Raw genomic sequence first — 20,982 nt, 5'->3', positions numbered from 1 at the left:
GTGAAGGTTTTAAGCATTTGCATAGGAAAGGGTCTCTCTGACTGTTGAGTGGAGGATGGGTTGGAAGGAGAGACCAGGCTGTCAGGCCTGGGAGGAGGCTGTAAAGGAGAAAAGGGTCAGATGCTGGGCAGTGGCTGGAGAGAAGGGTTTAAATTTGGAATTTAGGAGACAGAGGAGGGTAGATGGGCAAGAAACTGAAGTTAAAAGGTGGGCAGAAGTGGGAAGAAAATAATTGGACCCAAGGTGGTACTGAAGCAGGGGCCAACTGGGCCATGGTTCTGTGACGGGCCTGAGGCCTCAGGACAGAAGGGCAGGGATTTCCCAGAAGGAAGCTCTGTGTGTGATATGCCAAAAAATGTTATGAGTGTGTGTGAGTCCCAGTTACTCTCTCCTCATCCCAGCCCAGTCTAACTGCTAATTACAGAGCCGTCACCAGCTGCCTGCCTGAAGGGAGAAGAGTCACAAAGGTAGGATCCAGGGGAGGGGACTGGATGCAGCAGGAGATTCTGCAGTTAGAACTCAGAGGTTTTTTTGTTTTTTTTTTTTCTTAAGGGATTTTAGATTTGGGGTCAGTGGGACTGGGCTGAGAAGTTTGAAGATGGGGATGTGTGAAGGGAGGTTAGGGAAAGGCCAGGAAGCCATAGGTAACCATCTTTTTCATCCATACTGTTGACTGACAAGTAGAAACCAGGGGCTGGATCTCAGTGTTCCCCTTCAGTCAAGGCTTAGTCTTGACCTCTTTGATCCTTAGAGCCCCAAACTCTGCCCTCCACAGGTCTCTACTTTTTTTTTTTTTTTTTTTTTCATCTTTTTGAGACAGGGTCTCCCTGCAGTCCCAGCTGGCATGGAACTCACTTTGTAGACCAGGCTGGCCTTGATCTCAGAGATCCATCTGCCTCTGCCTCCCAAGTGCCGAGAATAAAGGTATGTGCCACCACACCTAGGCCAGGTTTCTAGTCTTATAAAGGAGAACTAGGTCTTGCTTTTGAAGGGCAGAGGTTTAGGCTTGAGTTGAAATGGACTTGAATGTTCATATTCCCAACCCCTACTCCTTGCCCTTGGCCTGCTCCTAAGTCTGACCTATAACAGCTGCATTTAAGTGCCTTGAGAAGAGGTAGAGCTGATGATAGAATGTATAAATTGCAAGAGAGTCATAAGCTTCCTTACATAAATTCCTTTAGGTGGCCAAATGGCCCAAGATGGTGGCTTGGCCTTTGGTCAGGCCTTATCAACTGGTCACTTCTCTGGCTGGTTACAGGGGTAATTTTAACTCCTGCTGTGCCATAGCCTGCTCTGGTGGCCTGGCCTTATCAACTGATCACTACAGAGACTGCAGAGTCAACTTGCTGTGCCAACAGGGTGCCTGCTCAGCCTAAGAAAATATCCTCAGGAAAGAGACCCTCAGGTACCCCAAAGACACTGACACCTGACACCAAGAAAATTCCTACAGCTCCGTTCAGCAGAGTCCCTATATAAATCCAGATTGCTCTGCTTATATTTACTGATGTCTGCATCCATGGACAAGACATTGACACTTTGCTGTGTTCTCCTGAATTAAAGATGACATATTCCTTGCCTGTTGCAGATGTGGCTCTGGTTCTTGTTTCTTAACTTTAAATTCCTTCCTTTTTCTGCTCTCCTAAATCTAACAGGGGAAGGCTAGCAGACCAGACCAGAATGGCAGAACGGGCCAGGTGTTTCCTTCTTCTTGCCCTACTGGACAGCCCTGCAGCTCACACTGCTCTCTCTCCTTTATTCCTCTTCATCTCAGCTCACCTTCTCTTACCCCATGGCCCCACAAGGGCAGGTTCAGCAACTGACAGTATGCCTCTGTAGCTTTACCCCCAACTCCCTATGTTTCCTTGGACAAGTTCCTGCACGACTGAACCTATATAAACCAGAAAAACTATGCTCCCCACCCACCTCTCAGAAGGTAAGGAGCAAGAGGAAGTCTCCCTCTGGAACACCTCTCTTCTTGGTTCCACTTAGTTCCCTAGGGCAAGCTGAGGAGATCCTCCCTTTCTGCAGCAGGGGGATGGGCAGAATGACCTTTCCTGTGAAAGGTAAGGGTGACTCACGTGCCCCAAGCTTCCCCTCTCCCTTATCACTCACCTGGATTAATCTGTGACTCACAAAGCACAGGATGCTGGAGGGTGAGAGGTGGGGTGACAGATATAGTGGAAAGAGGCTAGTTATCCCAAATCTGACTTAACAGGTGAGGGACTGACCAGTACTGAGGACTTCATTGAGTGAATGTAATTTGATGCATGAAGCCCTAGGTTTGGAGGGGGTTGGAGCTTGCTCTTTTCCAAAGAGCTGTGTAGAGGAAAATGGGGTCTTCAGCTTAAAAGATTCTGATTGAGGGGGTGGTGGACAATAACACTGCCAAAAAGGAGGGTCCTTTCAAAGTTCACTAAAGTGAATGAGGATTAGTCAGAACTTTGGAAACTGGAACATCCCCTTCCTGAAGGAGAGCTTTACTTAAAGCCATAGGAAGGAATGTAGGATTGATAGCTTTTTTTCCTCCTGATCTCCTCTCCAAAAACAACTTCCTTCTTTGCACCAAACAGAGCTGGAGACAAAACAACCCTACATAGACTAGTGCATACAGCTGTGTGCACGTGTAGCACACACACAACACAGATGATGCCACATATCAGACTCTCACACCATCTATTCTCATCTGCGAAGAGCGTGCAGAGGCAGGCACCCCCAGTGGGGATGTACCCTCGACATCATTCTCAGCACACCTAAACAAGGCTTCCTTCCCATCTCCCCTCCCCTCCCCTTTCCTAGGTTCCAGCTTCGGCCCCTAGTCTTCAGCCAAAGCCTGAGTACCTCAGTGGGCTGGGACATGAATGGCCAGGCAAGCCTCATACTGGCTGTAGTAAGGAGCCAGGGCAGAGTCATCTCCCTCCTCACCTACCTCCCAGAAAAAATTTGAGGAAAATAGGTTGGAGCTACCTCATGAAGGAGTTATTAAAGCCTGGGTTTCCTGCCATGACGCAGCCAGAAACAGTGCATAGGAAGTAATGGTTTGGCTCCTTGGGTTTCTGAGATCTCAGACCTCTTCCTTTGCTAATTGGGCACACACCATTATTGTACCCATTCTACAGAGAGTGAGCACATCCCCTGGCTGTTACTGCATGTTTTAGGGTCACCTGCTATAGACCTGCCTCTGGGGCAGATTCTCTACCCCTTCTTCTATCAGGACTATGCAGAGCTAGGTTTGTAAAAGGGTGTGCAGCTGCCCTGGGATGAAACAGAATGGTTTGAAACTGGCCAGAAACCCCTGCCTTCCCAAGAGCCCACAGAGGTACTTAGGTAGAAATAGACGAAGAAACCAAAGGCAAGAGAGGCAGAGAAGAGCCAAGGGTGACCAAGGACCATGGGCCATAGGACTCTGTAACAAAAGGGGTAATAGCACATTGCTGCTTGTTCACAAATGAATTCTAAACACAGATGTAGACTCCAAGCAATTTAATCCCCTGTGCTAATTTCAACCTGGGCTGAACAGTGTTATGACAGTAGGGGCAGGATGAAGTCCACAGAAACAAAATTAGAGACTGGAGTTTCTACATGGATCTTGATGCTGGTTAGACATGCAAGTTCCTGTGCAACTGCTCCAAGAGCTTAGCCTGATCTTTCATTCAAAAAGGAGCTAAAAGTACCTCCTGTTATGGTTATATAACCAAATTTACATACATAAAATATGGAAGCCAAGCCATACACAATGGCACATGCCCCTAATTCCAGCACTTGGGAGGTAGAGGCAGGAGACTTAGGAGCTCATGGCCAGACTCAGCTACACAGTGAGTTCAAGTCCAGCTGGATTATGAGACCCTGTCTCAAAAGACAAAAAAAAAAGCTAACACACAGCGTAGTATCTATTACTCAATAAATCAACTGTTTATCTCAAGTGCTCTAAATTGCTGAGCCATGTTTCCAGCCCCATCTCAAGCTCTTATTTACATTTATTTGTATTTGTGGGTACACACGAAACGATGTTCTTGTGGCAGTCAGAAGACAACTTGCCAGAGTAATTTCTCTCCTCTAACAATGGGAATCCCAGGGACTGAACTCAGGTTGTTAGGTTGTTAGGCTTGGCAGCAGACACGTCTACCTGACAAGCAATCCTGCCAGCCCTCAGGCTTTTTTTAAGTTAGATTTTTAAGCTAGCATAGAGATTTATTACAGCTTTTTTTTTTTTTTTAAGGTTTTTTGTTTTGTTTTTTGTGCTGGATAGCTTTAGTGTCAACTTGACACACCTGTGTTGAGGGAGCCTCAATCGGGAAATTGCCTCTATTGGACTGGCCTGTGGCCATGTCTGAAGGGCATCTTCTTGATGAGTGATGTGGGAGGGCCCAGCCCACTGTGGGTGGTGCCACCCCTGGGCAGGTGGGCCTGTGTTGCATAAGAAAGCAGGCTGAGCAGGGGCCGGGGGAGCAAGCCAGTAAGCAGCGTTCCTCCATGGCCTGTGCTCCAGCTCCTGCCTCCAGGTTCCTGCCCTGAGTTCCTACCTTGGGCTCCCTGATGAACTGCATGCAACCTGGGAGATGTAAGACAAATAAACCCTTTCCTCCCCAAGTTGGTATTGGTCAGTGTATTTTGTCACAGCAATGAAGAACAAACTAAGACATTTGTTTTTGGTCTTTTTTTTTTTTTTTGAGACTGGGTCTCCCTATAGCCGCATCTGGCCTGGAACTATGTGGACCAGGCTGGCCCTGAACTCACAGAGATCCACCTGCCTTTGCCTCCCGAGTGCTGGGGTTAAAGGCATGGGCCACCACATCCAGCTTGTTTGAAAAAATTATTTTTATTTTTTCTGTGTATCAGTTTTGCCTGCATTTAAGTACACCACATGCATGCAATGCCTGAAGAGGCCAGAAAAGGGTCTTGGATCCCCTGGAACTGGAGTTACAAATTGCTATTGGCTGCTATGAGCCATCCATCTTTCCAGCCGCTTTTTTTTTGTTGTTTTTGTCTTTTTGATGTCTCCCTGTAGCCCCAGCTGGCCTGGATCTCCCCATGTAGACCAAGCTGGCTTGGAACTCAGAGAGATCCTCTTTTTTTTTTTTTTTTTTTTTTGTCTTTTTGATGTCTCCCAGTAGCCCCAGCTGGCCTGGATCTCCCCATGTAGACCAGGCTGGCTTGGAACTCAGAGAGATCCACCTGCCTCTGCCTCCATAAAGCGTGTGCCACCACGCCCGGATTTTTTTTTTTTTTTTAGTGTTTTAAAGCCGGGAATGGTGGCGCATGCCTGTAGTGCACCCATGTTGTGCAGTCCCTATGGAGGTCAGAAGAGGGCATTGGATATCCTGGAACTGGAGTTACAAACTCTTGTCAGTCACCATGTGGAACATCCACATAGAGGACTCAAACCCAGGTCCTCTACAAGAAGCAGTCAGTGCTCTTAACTGCTGAGCCATCTCTCTAACCCCTTTTTTTCTTTTTTTGAAATAGGGTCACTGTGTAGCCCCAGCTGGCCTGGAACTCTGTAGACCAGGCTGGCCTCCATCTCACAGAGATCCACCTGCCTCTGTCTTCCAAGTGCTGGGATTGAAGGTGTGAGTGACCATGACTGGCTTGTTTTTGCTTTTTTGAGAGGGCCTTACTCTATAGCCCAGGCTGGCCTCCAACTTGCAGCAACCCTCCTACCTCAGCTTCCTGAGTACTGGGATTACATGCCTTGTACAGCAGCTCAGACTTTTGTCACTATTAGGCATAGTTTACAGGTTGTGATTCCCATTTCCTTGTGGCCTTCTGGCTATGCCCCCAGGACTCCACCTGCTTGGGTTGGATGCTCCTTCTACACACATCTACCTTCCAACCCAGCAGAGCCCCCTTCTAGGTGCTCCGAGGAACATGAGTCACCCATACTCAGCATGCTGTCTTTATGGAGCTTTCTCACAGATCAAGTTGAAACCATGAAAAAAGACAAGCCAGGTACAGGGATGGAATTAAGCAATTTAATTTTAAATCAGAGTTAAGGACAATAGGAGGTACACACTGGTATGCCTGCCTGCCAAGTGAACTCAACAGGAGTAATTGCTTTCACAGTTCACAGGAGGGAAAGAACACCTTAGGGTGGGGGTGAGGGCAGGGACTAGGAGGGGCACTATTTGAGCTGAGTCTAAAAAACCAGCTAGGATTAGGGGAGAAGCGCAGGGAGCAGCTGCCAGAAAGGGGGTGTGGATCAGGCTGAGAGGCAGCTCCTGGAGAACAGGGGTGTAGCGCTCCTGTAGTGATCAGTGACAAGAACAGGCACAGAGCAGGCAGGACTCACACTGAGAGGCTGGGTGGTAGCACCCAGGGCTTTCTGCATCTCTCCTGGACTAGTGGACTACCAGGCCAGGCTCTCTGACTCCATCCACCCAGCCCCTTCCTGTCCTGTGTCCTTTTCCACTGTCACCACCCTGGGGGGCAGTAGCACTAACACAGGAGGGCATTGAGCCCCTTCAGTGGGGTCTGTTCATACAGCCCTTACTTGGTGCTGGCACTGTGACCCTCAGGAAGGGCCACACCTTCTCTGGGGTCCTATCTAAAAGCCTGAAGTGGCAACAGTGAAAGGCACACTGAGATCTGGGCCCCAACATGCCAGTGGGAGCCCCAGCCACCACACCAGGCACACTCCCCCTCTCCAACTGCTTCAGAAAGAAGCTGAAACTGGGAGGGGGAAAAAATAGAAAGAAAAAGTTCAGACCCACTCAGAGCTGAGCTTGCTCCTTCTCCTCCAGGAATTCAGGTGGTCATGCCTAGGGGACTACATAGGACACCATAGGCCCTGCCCCAGTGCTGAAGCATCAGAGAAATCTGGCAGGGTCTTCACTGGGGGATGACTCAGTGTTGAGAACAGAAGGTGTCCATATGCAATGAGGGTGGCCATCCCATTTGCATGCTGCTCTGGAGGTCCAAAGTTCTGTTGTCCATCTTTCGTTTGCCCCAAAGCTGGGTTCACACGGTCCACCTCTCACTTCGGGCCTCTACAGCCTGTACCAGGCCTTCACCCAACACTGTAAACTCCTCCAGGATTGCCTCTACATTGGGTACCATCACAAGTTCCCCACCTTGAGATACCACCATGCGTCCCTTTATGTTGGAGGCCTGAGGGAAGCAGAAAAGAAGTGTGGGTTTAAGGGTCATGAAGGCACACCCTGAGATGCCAGGTTGGGGGATGGTATAGATATGAGATATGTAGATATGAGCCCACATACCTAACACACTTGACCTAGGATCATTCATGGAGGAGACTACACAGAAATGCATATCTGCAGAGAACCACATGTACACTCTCAGCAACACATAACTGTCACTAACCTTGAAGGGCTGTGGCTGGAAGCTGGTGGGCTTCCAGAGGACACCGATCACCTCTCCACCATGCTGGTCATAAAAGAAAAGAGCCAGATCCCCAAAGGCCTCCTAGGAAAGACAGAATACAAGATTGCAGGCAGGCACCTGAGAATCTCCTCCATGGTCCCAACTTCATAGAAGTTCCCTTCCCAGGTTAGTCAATCCTTTAGGACCTACCCTGAGCTGTGCCAGATAGAGCTGAGGGGGATCATAGCCTAGCACAGGCATCAGAGATGAAGGCCCTGGCTCACTGAGCAAGCCACGGCAGAAGGAAGCAGCTGGAAGATCCACAGCCTGGCGGTGCCTGGGAATGTGGCGCGGAGTCAGGCGGATCAGCACATCATACATGTCGAATGACGGTCGGAACACTGTCTAAAGTGCAGGCAGAGAGGGGTCAGCAGGGTCCCTTGAGTTTCCTTTCCACATGCCTCCTTCCCATGCCTCACACTTATATGCCCATCTAAGGGTGAAAACTCCAGACTCCACAAAGGAAAGCAGCCAGGCCCAGCCAGAGTCCAGGAGAGGGTGGAAGGATGCCCAGGAGCTCTCCAGGTTCTGCCATTGCCAGGCGCCACAGTGGCTTCAAAGCCTCTCTATATTCAGTCTTACCAAACAAGCCAACTGGGCATCATCCCGTGAAGGCCCTGTGAATTCTGGACTTCTGAGATTCAAAGAGAATCCCCAGAGCACCCAGGAGTCGCTGTGTGTCAGAAGCTTACCCTGATGTCCCCAGGCCCCCGGGGATCCATCAACTGTTTCTCTAGAATAGGGAGGGCCTCAGCTGCCAGGACCACAAGCTGCTGAAGGATCTGGGACACAGAAACATCAAACTAGGATTGACCATGCATCTCCCAGCTTAAGCTGGGCCAGTTTACTTCTTGGGGTAGAAAATTCAAATTTAGGGACAGGAATAGGGTTGAACCTGGGCTGAGGGTCCATCCTGGGTCCATACAGAGCTTTTGCAATCCTGGGGAGTGATGATGACCATGACTGGGAGCTGTGTCCTAGCTGCCAGGAAGCCACTGCGAATCTCCACCAGCTCCTCAGCTAGAGACCAGAGAGGCTGGGTTAGCCTATCCCTCCCCAAAAGACCCTTTGCTATCCCAGGTCCTTCTACTGTGTACCCAGCAACTGCCAACCACAGAGATTTTCCAATACCCTTTCCCCCGAGGGACAAAGGTAACAAAAGGGACACCACATTTGTCTTAATGGGGTGGAGTGTTAATCTTCCAGTTTCAGTACAGAGGCAGAATTTTCCATTGCTTGGCACCCCCAGTCTAGTCTCTGGCCTACACAAGCTGAGGCTTGCTCCACAACCCCTTCATCTTGGGCTCCTACACACCTGGAGAATTAGGAACCTGACACCCTGCTCTCTGCTGAGACCCAGAGCTCCTAAAATTACAATGGGAAATTACCAATCCCACCCCCAAGAGGTGTGGGCACTTCCTGGCTCCTCACAGAAGACCTTTCACCTGGTATTCAAGAAGCCTCTCCCTCCACAACCCCCTGGGAGGCCAGTTTACCACCTCAGTCCTTTCTGTCACTGACCACCATATGAGCAAAGCTTTTTAAACCAGGGTTGATCTGGTCCACTCCTGATAATTCTCTTCCAAGATAAGACATACTTAGGCATATAGGATGAGGGAAGCTTTCTGAATAGATTTACAGGAAAACACTGTCTTACTGTGCCACTTATACATGGGAGTTCTTCGTGTGGTCTCACCTGAGTCCTCCCACTTACCAGTCAGCTCATTGTTGAGATTGACGATGAGAGGGTTGTTCTTCCAATCAAAGGTAGACACTAGATAAAGGAACCGAAGGAAGCCAGCCTGAGGGGAGCTGAGTAGAAGGAGTGAGAATGAATCTGAGGCCCATCCCCTGAAAAGCTTCCCCCACTATCTAGGGAGCCCGAATCCTTTAGTGTAGATTGTGGGAGGCTAGGGTGTCTTAGAGCTCCCTTTGTCACTTCTTCAGGCACCATCTCCCATTTGGACTAAGGATTGCAGCATGGAAGGTAACGTAACTTCCTAGCTAGGAGAAGTAGAAGGAATCACCTGGGAGGGGTGAAGGGCTCAGGGTGCAGGAAGAGGGCAGCAACCACCAGATCCAGGCTTTCGTCAGTGAATCCCTCACCCAGAAGCTGGGCACGCACCCACCGTTTGGCCAGGCGAGCCACACTAGAGAAGGCTGGGTGCTGTTGCTGGAGTCTGGAAGGGAGGGAGTGGTAGTGAGACATAGGCACTCAGAATCCAGGAACAACATCTCAGCCCCAGTCACTGGTATTCAACCCTTACCCAGCACTGGCCTCTGTGCTAATGTACTACCTGTATTACTTCACATTCTCCTAACAAGTGCCCTGGAATTGTTATTATTCCATTTTGTAGATAGAATAATATATATTGATATTCTAGTAGTGATATTCCCATTTTATAGATGAGAAAAACAACAGGGGGAAAACCTGCCCAAAGAGACACAGTGAATGATAGGGCCAGGATTCCAATACTTGATTCTCTACTATGCCAACTAGCCTCTCTAGCCAGGCAGCCAAGGAGAGCAGAAGGGAGCTGGGGGTGGGGAGGAGGAAGAAGGCCTAGGGCTAGGAAGAGCCTATGCAGGTAGACTTACCCATGCAAGGCACTGGTGAGCAGGGGCAACAGCCTGGTGTCTTTTTCAAGGCGGAGGGAGGCAGGTGTGTCCCTCAGGGAAATCATCCCCTCGGGGCTCCGTACCTCCTTCAGGATCTGTGGTTCCCGCTGGTAGGCTACTCGAATTCGGAACACAAACCCATCCTGTTGGAAGAGTGTATAGGACAGGAAATGAACATCAGCTCAAGACCTTGGGTGTACTGTGCCACCGATACCCCTGCTCCCCAGTTCAGTGGCCACAGGGGCATCCTTCTGCACACCCTGACATCCTTGGAACCTGTTTCTTGGGGATTCCCCACCTTGCACCATGCTGACCTTGAGGACATCTGTGTGTGTGGCAGTGGCACGGCACAGCAGTTTATGTTGTGTTGTCAACACCTCTGCTAGGCGCAGCTGAAAGGCAGCTCGGACCCGGCGCACAGCCTCAGCATCCTGAGGCCACTGCCCACTGCCCTCCAGGTGACAAACAACTAGAGAATAAGAGGAATGAGAGGTCTCAGACTGCAGCCTGAGGCAGGACTGCCTCTCCCACTTCTTCCCAAGAGCCCTCTTACTGGTCATAGGTTCCACATAGGCTGGGCAGGGCTTATCCAGCCGGGGCAACAGTGAGGCCCGCTCCTGAAGGTGTCTGTAGAAGGAGTAGGCTGGTCTGACAGGGGCTGGAGGGAATACCTGTAAAAGAAGTAAGGCTAAAGAAGGCAATTTGAACAGAGAGAGAGAGAGAGAGAGAGAGAGAGAGAGAGAGAACACCCAGAGCCAGGAGGTAGAAGGTGAAAATACTGGAACAGAGATTGGGGGTGGGGGGGCACCAACCAGAAAGAGCTCCCTGCCACCTTACCCCTTACCTCAGTGTATCGCAGCACTGGGTGAGCTCCCTGAACCGCAGACACAGTGAGCGGGAGACCCTCCAGCCCCCATAGCAGGCGACTGAGGTCATCATAGCAACGTACAGCCACTGCCAGGGCCTCCTCACCTGTGCTGGAGGACTGAAGGGAAGAAGGGTCAGGAAGGCGGCAGGGCCCTACAAAACCCCACCATCACTGGGATTCTGCCCAGCTCAAGCTATTGCAGAACCAGCGCACCCCCTGCTGGACATCCCCAGAAAGTGCAGCCTGGCTGAGGTAATATGGGTTCTCTCCAGTCCTGCCATATGGACTCTATAAACTGTCACATTACAATCACTAGCTTTGACCCCAGCCCTTACCTCTTTGGGGCCTTGGATAAGTGCATCCAGGAAGCCTCCAACATAATGGACACAGGTATCTGGGATATCTGTGTGACTGAAGAATACAGACACAGGGAGAGAGAATCAGGGGCCATGCCCATCCAGCAAGGCCTTCAGTTCACTGGCATTATGATGCTAACACTCACAGTGCCAAGAGGTGACTGACCACCTGGTGAGGAATGAGGCGCTTCTCAGACATAGAGCCTGCCTCCCAGACTACAGCTTCCCGAATGGCCCCATCCTGGAAACGTCTGAGTTCTGAGCGGGATCCCCAAAACTGGCGGAAGTCAGCAGCCTGGGGAAAAACAAGGATGGTGGAAGAGATCAAAATGCAAAAACTGAGCTGGGGTGTATCAGTGCTAGAAAATTTGCCTAACATACCCAAGGCCCTGGACTCAATTCTAAGCACTGGGGGGAAAAAAAAGGCTATCGGAAACTTCCATGACAGGCCTCAATTCAGGTAGCATGGGGATAATCCACCCACTCCTCCCCATGGACAGGCTGGGGTTCCACACCTCAGGCTGGTCAGCCTCTGGACCTAGTTCCAGGACACTGGTCAGTCCCTCAGGCCGGAGGAGCAATCCCAGGGTCAGGGTTCCAGAGTCTTTGTGCTTCGGTGGATCTTGGTTAATGTCCCACTGCAGGATGTAAAAAGACTGAGTTTAGTTCAAGAATCCCCCAGCCTGTGCTGGTAACTAGCCAGCTGGGCAGCACGTCCTTTGTGCCCTTGAGACCCTGGATTCAGCCTGTCCCAGCTCCCTATAAACTCCCCAATCTACATGGTCTCACCTCTGGGACTGGGGGCCGAGAGTGAGCCAGCAAGTGCACCCGAGACCCTAGACCCTGTTCCAGGAGGGTGGTTAGTGGGCCCAAAGCTGCTGAGACATAGTCCCCACCATTGTCCTGCAGCTCTGGCCAGAGCTTTAGCCGGTGACATGCTGCCTGCAGGCGACTTAGTGGACGGAGACTGGAGGGCACAGAAGAACAGACGGTTAGATCCACTAGATCCTCAAATACTCTTCCCTACAGACCTTTTCCCCTTTGCTCAAGGGTGACAGAACCCACCCAACATCCCACCATCCCCAAACTCACTGCACAATGTGGTCAAAAGCCCTGACCATGGGTTTGGGAGTCATCAACAGCAGCTGGAAAGCATCATCAGCTTTGCTGTCCAGCAACGCCATAGATAGTTGTGCCTCATGCTGCACCTGGGGCCACAGGGTAAGGAGGAACCACAACCATACCCCTTATGAATTGAAGGGGTCATGTCCACCTTTACTTCTTTGGAAAGGAGTTTCTGGGATTCTGACACTGGCACAGTAGGCTTGGGGACCCGGGGGATGCAGGAGTACAGCCTGTTGGTACCTGGTGGTAAGTAGATGCAGTGACATCAGCACAGAGGTTGAGACGACCGGAAGAGTCCAGGAAAACAACTGGGAAAACCTGATGGAAGTCAGCCAGAGACGGCTGAGGGGGGGAAAAGAGAAGCCAGTCAGGGTTGGGCCTTACCTTCAGGCCTGTTGGCACAGACCTGCCCTCCCCTAACTCACCAAGGAGGGATCTGAGCTGGGACATAGACTGATTCCGTTGACTGTCAGATCTGTAGTGGCTGAAGTGAACCAGAGAAGGTGGATATGTCAGAAGGTACCCCTCTGTAGGGACCCAGCCCTGATACCTTCCCTCACACTGGGTGGCTACAACTGCCTGTCTCCACGATTCAGTTTGCTAATGGCAAGGAACTGAAGGAATGCTGATGGAGCTGAGAGGACTCCTGGGATAAGTGGAACACTTGGCCTTTCCCAATCTAGATGCCTCACCCAGAAACTGCAAGACGCTTCTCAGGACCTGGTAGCCACTCATGGTGGTATGGATCTTGCGTGTGGACACGAGGAAGGTGACCATCATGGAGATAAGGAACCCGTTAAACCCACCTAGGCCCTGAAAGAGAGACAGAGATAGACCTGGGCTCAGAACCAGTCCATCACACAATGAGGCAGAGAGGTTAGGCCACCCCCAACTCACCTTATCCAGTTCCCTCTGCCGCAGCCAAACCTTCAGAAGGGCCACACCATCTTTCAGCCCCTGGGCAGACCCCAACACAGTTGACAAAAGCTGCATATGAGACTCAAGGGCTGTATCCTGCAGGATCCATGTGTTGTAGTGGGGAGTAGGGAGCTCTAGGCAAGCTGTGGAGGACAAAATAGACACCATGAGAAGAAAAGCCTCCACCAAACCCATTCGCAGCACAGTCCAACACAAGTGCTTGCTTACTATCCTCTGGAGGACTCTGCCCTCGGTACCAGGCAGAGCGCACATTGTTCTTCGTTGGCAGCAAGCGGCAAGGGCGGAAGAAGTCCAGGGGAGGACATGGATGTACACATACAGTAACCAGGCGCTCATCCTTCCCTGGGTAGAGACAAGGAGTGTTGAGACACTGTAGTTCCTGGAATCAGAGGGGTCCCTGTACCACTCCTCTCATACCTGAGGGCACCATGCCTTCACCTTGGCCTTTGAGGCTTCTATTTCTACTCCCCTGGACCTTGAGATTCTTTTGGCCACCCCCTCCAGATATGTCATCCCGTACTGTGCCCTTGCCCAGTGTGTGACTCCCACCATGTGGCCTCAGCAGCAGCAAGGGTTTCAGGTAGCAGCCATTGGTATAAGAGAAGCGAACACTGCCAAAGAGAGGGTCCTGGGCCAGGTGGTGAGCTAAGTGAGCCAGGTAAAGGGCTCGCTTGCGGAAGTAGCGCTGGTTCAGCCCATCCTTGTCTTGTAAGATTTCCTGGAGCAGTCAGGGAAAAAGAGAGGTCAGGCACATAAGGCTGGTGGTGCTCAGGGTTAAGAAGAAACCAGGTTTAGAGTCCCATGCTTTTCTCCTGACAAAACAGTGACTAACACCACCATATCTAATTTTCAGACAAGGAGCACAAAGTCCCAAACGAACAGCAACTGGTCCAAGGGTCCCCCCCTAGGCTGGGCTTAGAATGGTGGGCCTCTCTCTGTAGCCTCTAAACCCGGTACTTTACCCTGGGTATGGTCAGCGCCACATCCACATTGATATCTGGTTGGATGCAAGTACCCAGAAGGTAGCTGCCCACAACAGTGACCTGGGATGGAGGCAGGAAGCAGAAGGAGCCCTTCACAGCATAGGGCACTTGGTGGAGGGGCACTCGAACCCCAGCTGGGAGCCATGACTGGTCAGTGAGCTGTAGGTACAGAGACAAGAAACATATTGATTCTACTGACTTCTTCACATGGCCATTTGATGTCTAGTAGACATCTTAGCATATCAGTGTCTTCAAAACTGAACTCTCAGGGCTGGAGAGATGACTCAGTGGTTAAGAACACTGGCTACCCCTTGCAGAGAACCCAGGTTCAGCTCCTAGCACCCACATGACGGCTAACAACCATCTTAATTCAAGTTCCAGGGGATCCAATGCCCTCTTCTGACTTCCATGGGCAATGCACGACAAAGGTGTACCTACACACACGCAGGCAATGCACTCATATACATACTATACATATGTGTATATATATATATATATGTATATTATATATACAAATACGTAAACTGAATTCTCAATCTTCCACAAATTTTTCATGAAGAGAACTTGACAAAAACATTCAAATTCAAATCACCTTGATTTTGGGCTGGGCATGGTGGCACACACATCAAGGCCAGCCTGGACTATACAAGAAGCTGTCTCAATAAATAATATCCATTTTCAGGTGAAAAGTGGTGGTACAATTCCAGAACTCAGGAGATTGACACAGAAAAACTGACATCAGTTTGACACCAGCCTGGGCTAGAGTGAGATCCTACGTTTAAGAAAAAAAAAAAAACAGGCCAGGAGTGGTAGAGAATACCTTTAATCCCAGCACTCAGGAGGCAAAGGCAGGCAGATCTCTGTGAGCTCAAGGGCATCCTGATGTACACTGCAAGTTTCAAGACAGCTAATACTACATAGTGAGATCCTATCACACAAAAAAAGTGGTTCAGACCTGTTATCCCAGCACTTGGGAGGCTGAGTTCAAGGCCAGCCTGGATTACATAACAAGTTTGAGGCCAGCCTAGGCTACATAAGACCCTATCTCAAACAAACAAAATCCCTGCAAAATTAGTGCAAGGCAAGCAAGGGCTTGTTGTGTGACCGATACATGAACAGCACTGTTCCCATTGAGTTTTCTTGCAATGAGAATGAACTCTCTAGCACCCCAAATCTCTCAAGAGAAAAATAAAGCTGATTTGAGATGCTCCCCTGCAGGCCCAGCTTCCCCAGTTACTAAGGCCAAATGTCTGACCTCTGTCTCAGGGATGGAGGGCACACTCTGGATCCGCTGGTGGACCTCCCTTAGGAAGGCATCAATTCGATCCTTCTTCTTCTCTGACAGCCTCACTTCCTTTAGTAGCTCCTCTACCTGTAAGAGAGTGAAAGTTTAGAATCTATCAGTCTCCTGATCCTAAGCAAAGCCCTCTAACCTATGCCCTGGCCACCCAACAGCACCTGTAAACGAAGTAAACTGGAGTGGAAGAGGATCTCGGTCTCCCGGAGCCGATTCAGCTCCTCATTGGTAGGCTCCTTGTACAGTTCTGCCCGACTGAGCTTTACCGGCTGCAGGAGCCTTTCTGCTGGGCACTCAGCTTTAGCACGCTTTCTTGAGGAGGTTTTCTTCTTGCCGGTGCTGTCCAGGGCAAGCTCTATCACCTGTGGCCAGAGAGGAAGACGTCAACGTGAGATCATGGGTATCTGTTACCACCTGTTGCCTAAAGGTTGTGCGTAAAGGTTTCCCCTGCTCCGGTTCCCGCCTTGAGTGAGCGACAGACTGTGTGAAACTCAGGACAGCCACTGCATGGAATTCTGCTTGGACTGAGTTGGAAGCTTACTGGTCACTGTTCTAAGCAGTGTCTAAGTCCCTTGTGCTTGCAGGTAGCACAAATCGGATGAGAGGCTCAGGATTTCTCAAACACCTCCGCTCTTGCTCTATTCAGATCTTGCCAGGGCTAGCTTCCTTAGAAATCTATTCCACTGCCCTAAGTTGGAGAAAGGGTGAAAACGCGGCCCCTCCAGAGTGCGCCACCCTGGTGTCCCTCGCAGGCTGGTGGTCAGGCCTGGCCATCTGGGGCTGGGCAGCCACGGGGGCACATGGCGAGACACCCAGCTGGCTCCTCACCTCGGGCTCCCCAGCCGCTCCACGCAGCTGCTCTCCCGCAGGGGCCGGCCCCATCGCGCTACCGGGAAGGACCCAGCGAAGCTCCCCACGTGGGCAGAAAGGCGGAACTCAGGGCTCCGGCCCCATTCACAGGCCCCACCCGCCAGGGAACCATTGGGCTAGTGCAGGCGGTATCTCTCACCATTGGTCAGGTGTTTCCGGGACCCGCCCATTGAGGACGGGACCAAACCAGGTTCTGGGATTTACAGCCTCTTCGGAACACGAGACCGGAAGCGTACCGGTAGCTTGTCCGTTCTTGTCCTCACTTCCTTCTCTCAGAAGGGAAGGGTGGGGCTTCTTGGGCTTCCGGTGTTTTTTGTTTTGTTTTGTGTATGTTAGTGGTTCTTCCGCTTTGCGGCTTTTACTGTATCGTGTGTATTAGCAAGTCTTGCAGTTTACAGCTGTAGACTATCTCTTGAATTTGCTTTCTGTTTTTACAGGCGTGTTTAGTCCAAGTAACGTATCTAGAATTCTACCATAACCTTTCTTCAGCAGGCAAAACACTCATACACATAAAATAAAAATAATTAATAAAATTTTTTTTTTGGTCTTTTTGGGACAGGATCTCCCTGTAGCCCCAGCTGGCCTTGTACTCACGGAGATCCGCCTGCCTCTGCCTTCCCAATGCTGGGATTGCAGGCGTGCGCTGCCACGCCCGGCTACTTACTACATTTTAAAATCATTTTAAAATAACTTATTCAAACACTAAGATTTTAAATACAGAAACATTGCAATAGTGAATTTCCAAATTATTTTCATCTTCACGTAATGTTACTATTTGTGGGGATTTTTGTTGTTGTTGTTCTTTTTGAGACAGGGTTTCTCTGTAGCCCCAGCTGTCCTGGAACTCACTATGTAGACCAGGCTGGCCTTGAACTCAGAGATCCGCCTGCCTCTGCCTTCCGAGTGCGGGGATCAAAGGCGTGCCCCACCACGCCCAGCATCTTTTTTTTTTTTTTTTTAACCTTTATGTATTTGCAAATAATTTTACAAAAACACTTGGAAACTGGGTCACTCCAGTGATCCCAGCATTCATTGGGCTGAGCCTGAGCTACAGTGAAGGGAGACTGTCTCAAAATAATACTTTGACATACACCTATTAAGCCCTCAACTAATAGCCCATTCTTTGACAAGTTCAAAGGCAGGCTGAGCTTTAAAGTGAGTCCCTGGGTTTTTGTTTGTTTTTAAAGCCGATCAATTTTTCCTGCCCCTCCTTGGTCTAGTTCACTGAGCTTCAGTAGCACCAGCCTTCCTTTCTTCCCCAGCCCCCGACTTATTTTTTGAGAAAGTATCTCCTGTAGCTCGTACTGGTGTTGAACTCCTGATCCTTCCTCCACCTTCCAAGTGCTAGGAATAAAGGCATGCACCACCACACCTGGCATTTAATTTTTAAAAATTTATTTATTGTGGTGCTCGAGATCTGAATTTAGGGCTTGGTGCATTACTATGACAAGCACTCTACCTCTGAGGTATCTCTCCAGCCCCAGACAGGGTCTCTCTGTAGCCCCAGCTGACCTGGAACTCACTATGTAGACCAGGCTGGCCTCGATCTCACAGAGACCTGCTTGGTTCTGCCTCCCAAGTGCTGTGATTAAAGGTGTGTGCCGCAGTAAACCCACCACTCAGAAGGCTGAGGCAGGAGAATTCCTAGGAGTTTGAGACCAGCTGGCCTGGGCTATATAACAACATAACAAAGGCTGAGCGTGGTGGCCCATGCCTTTAGTCCAGCACTCTGGAGGCAGAGGCAGGCAGATCTCTGTGAGTTCAAGGCCAGCCTGGTCTACATAGTGAGTTCCAGGCCAGCTGGGGCTACAGAGAGACCCTATTTCAAAAAGACCAAAAAAAATTTTATTTTTATTTTATATGAGTGTATTGCCTGCATGTATGTAAGCACACCTGTGTCATGCAATACCCGCAGCAGTCAGAAGAGGTCACCAGGTCCCCTGGAACTGGAGTTACAGGCAGTTGTTAGACAACATGTGGGTGCTGGGAACTGAACCCAGGTCCAGTGCAAGAGCAGCCAGTACTCATACCCGCTGAGCCATCTCTCCAGCTCTCCTTCCCCTCTCCCAATTTTATATATATGATCTTGTTTCATTGGCTAAGCTGGTCTTGGACTCAGAGATCTAAGAAATCCTCCTGCCTCAAGTAGCTGGAACTACAGGTATTCACCACTATACCTAACATTTTTTTGTTTTTGTCTTTTTTATAACGCTGTGGATCAAACCCTAGACCTCCAGCATGCTAGACAAGCACTCTACCACTGAACTACACCCCCAGATTAAAGTACTTGTTTTTTGTCTGTTTTGCTTGGGTTTTTTTCCCCATTGGTTTGTTTGCTGTTTTTTTGGGGGGGTGGCAGCCTCATGTAGCCCCAGGATAGTCTCAAACTTGATAAGCTTCTTGTATTGGTGAGGATAACCTAAAAGTCCTAAACTTCCTGTCTCTGTCTCACAAGTGCTGGGACTATAGGTGTGTGCAACACTTCAGGATTTTCTAACTAGTTGTTTTTATCTACTTCTATTTCAGTCATTAGAATACAAGCTTCATTCTGGTGGTGACCTGCTATTTATGTATCATTTTTACATTTATTTATTTTGTGTCATGATCCTGGTATTGAGGTCAAAGGACAATGTGGGAGTTAGTTCTCTCCTTCCATCATGTGGATTCCTGGGACCAAGCTCAGCCTTGGAGCTAAGCAAGCGACTTTAAGCCATCTTGCTGGCCCTTGCTTTTTTTTTTTTTTTTCCCCCTCATGTAACCCAGGATGATTTCAAATTCAATATGTAGCTAAGGCTGGCCTTCAGCTCCTTAGCTCCTTATCCTCCTGCCTCCACCTCCCAAGTGCTGGGATTATAAGGTATGTGCCATCATGCCCAGGAAAGTATTTCTGTCTTGTGCATTGCTATATTTCTGGCATTTAGCACAGGGCCAGCCACCTAAGAAGCAACGCTCAGTATTTATTTGTTAAAAGAAAGAATAGATGGCTCTTTCTCAAGAGCATCTTGATGGCTGAGAAGAAGTAAACAACTACAGTACAATGTAGGTGGTGCTGTGATGTACACAGATTGCTCTAGGCATATTAGACTGGGAACATTACAGCATGAGAGTTAATAGCGCTCATTCTGAAGTAGGGTGGTTGAAACTGGGTGCAATGGTGCCTGTAATCCCAGCGGAGGCTGAGGCAGGATCTTGAGTTCAAGGCCAAGGCTAATCTGTGCTATACAGCAAGACCCCAAACCAAAACATAAACAATGAAGTGGGATGGTTGGGGTTAACTCCAGATTCTGTCATTTACTAATTGAGTCACTTTGGGCAATTTGTTATCTAACTTCTTTAATCCTTACTTAATGAAACAAATGACCATGTAATGAATTTTGTGAGGATTAAATAAGATGCTGCATGTAAAGAGGCTGACATGTAGTGTAGCAAATATTAGCTATTTTATTATTAAAGAAAGACTGCAGCTCCTAATAGCACTATCCAAGTCACACACACACACACACACACACACACACACACATATTGAGGTAGGGTCTCATGTATCCTAGGTTAGCCTTGAACTCAATTTGTAGCCAAGGCTGGGCTTGAATTCCTGATCCTCCTACCTCTACCTCCTGAGTACTGGGATTACAGTCATGTACCACCACAACTGACTGGTTTTATGTTAACATGTGGAGTAAAAAATAAACCCCCCCCAAAACAATAACAAGCCCCAGCAGCTGGCATGCTAGTGCATGCCTTTAGTCCCAGTACTCAGGAGGCAGAGTCAGGAGGATCTTTGTGAGTTCAAGGCCAGCTAGCTCTACATAGCAAGTTCCTGGCCAAAAGGGTTTTGGCTAAGAACTTTTTTAAAAGTAATTAACTATCCTAAATGAAATCTGCTTCCTCTGTTTGGATTTTTATGTCTTTTCTCATTGGAAAAAGCTAATATATTCTACAGATGTTAGCAAATACTAGGTGATGCCTTACTATTGAGGGTAGGTATTCTGTTTTCTTTACCACAAGTGGGCACCAATGAGTCAAGTCAGTTTCTCCTGGCCCTTAAGCAAGCTGTTTCTGCCATTTGTTTTGTTATGGTGATAGTGTCTGGTTTTTAATCCTGGGGCTTGAACCCAGGGCCTCACAAATGTTACACAAATGCTCTACCACTGAGCTATATATCTCCTAACCTTTTTTTTTAACTTTTTATTTTGAGGCCTAAGTTGCCCAGGCTTGTCTTGAGCCCACGCTGTACCTCATGCTGTCTTTGAACCTGGGATCCACCTGTCTCTGCCTCTGCCTCCCCAATAGCTGGGAGTACCAGGCCTGGCTGTCAGTCTTTATGTTTTCAGCATCTAATGTGTAACAGACATTTGAATAACTAGTATATAATAATGGATTTTTGTCATCCCTTTGTTTTATTTTATGTGTATGTATTTTGCTTGAATGTAAGTGCACCCATGCATGCAATGCCTGTGGATGCCAGATGAGGTCATTGAATCTCCTGGAACTGGTGTTTTAGATGGTTATTAGCTGCCACCCCAAACTTGGGTTCTCTGGAAGACAGCA

At 49.2% G+C, this 20,982-nt stretch overlaps 1 protein-coding gene across 2 annotated transcripts; it reads right to left on the bottom strand.

Annotated features, from left to right (window-relative positions):
- Positions 1-5,947: 5,947 nt before the first annotated feature.
- Positions 5,948-16,552, bottom strand: Nol6 (nucleolar protein 6). Of its 2 annotated transcripts, none has more exons than XM_029567984.1 (26): positions 16,393-16,552; positions 15,726-15,926; positions 15,523-15,639; positions 14,328-14,426; positions 13,834-14,002; positions 13,492-13,626; positions 13,243-13,406; positions 13,038-13,158; positions 12,771-12,829; positions 12,586-12,687; positions 12,313-12,428; positions 12,010-12,187; positions 11,736-11,858; positions 11,367-11,515; positions 11,200-11,275; positions 10,841-10,981; positions 10,550-10,667; positions 10,311-10,465; positions 9,976-10,139; positions 9,405-9,557; positions 9,092-9,189; positions 8,273-8,397; positions 8,070-8,159; positions 7,528-7,722; positions 7,318-7,419; positions 5,948-7,104 (listed from the first exon to the last, which is right to left on the bottom strand). In XM_029567984.1, the coding sequence occupies exons 1-26, from the start codon at positions 16,444-16,446 to the stop codon at positions 6,955-6,957; spliced, it is 3,354 nt and encodes a 1,117-aa protein (XP_029423844.1). In that variant the 5' UTR covers positions 16,447-16,552; the 3' UTR covers positions 5,948-6,954. The 2 variants fall into 2 exon arrangements, with proteins under 2 accessions (XP_029423844.1, XP_008840690.1); XM_008842468.2 differs by having other exon boundaries at positions 14,247-14,426; positions 16,393-16,551.
- Between the last annotated feature and the right edge of the window lie 4,430 nt (positions 16,553-20,982).

Source organism: Nannospalax galili, unplaced genomic scaffold (genome assembly GCF_000622305.1).
Source record: "Nannospalax galili isolate Female #2095 unplaced genomic scaffold, S.galili_v1.0 scaffold341, whole genome shotgun sequence".
NCBI classification, from domain to species: domain Eukaryota; kingdom Metazoa; phylum Chordata; class Mammalia; order Rodentia; family Spalacidae; genus Nannospalax; species Nannospalax galili.
This window is presented reverse-complemented; position numbering and strand designations above follow the sequence as displayed.

What these genes read in the sequence shown, in the direction of transcription:
- Nol6 (XM_008842468.2), bottom strand. Translation starts at nt 16,446, where the DNA reads ATGGGGCCGGCCCCTGCGGGAGAGCAGCTGCGTGGAGCGGCTGGGGAG. An exon ending in GCAGAGTCCTCCAGAGGATA is followed by an intron (nt 13,407 to 13,491) that starts GTAAGCAAGCAC and finishes TGTCCTCCACAG; the next exon opens with CTTGCCTAGAGCTCCCTACT. An exon ending in CAGAGGCTGACCAGCCTGAG is followed by an intron (nt 11,516 to 11,735) that starts GTGTGGAACCCC and finishes GTTTTTCCCCAG; the next exon opens with GCTGCTGACTTCCGCCAGTT.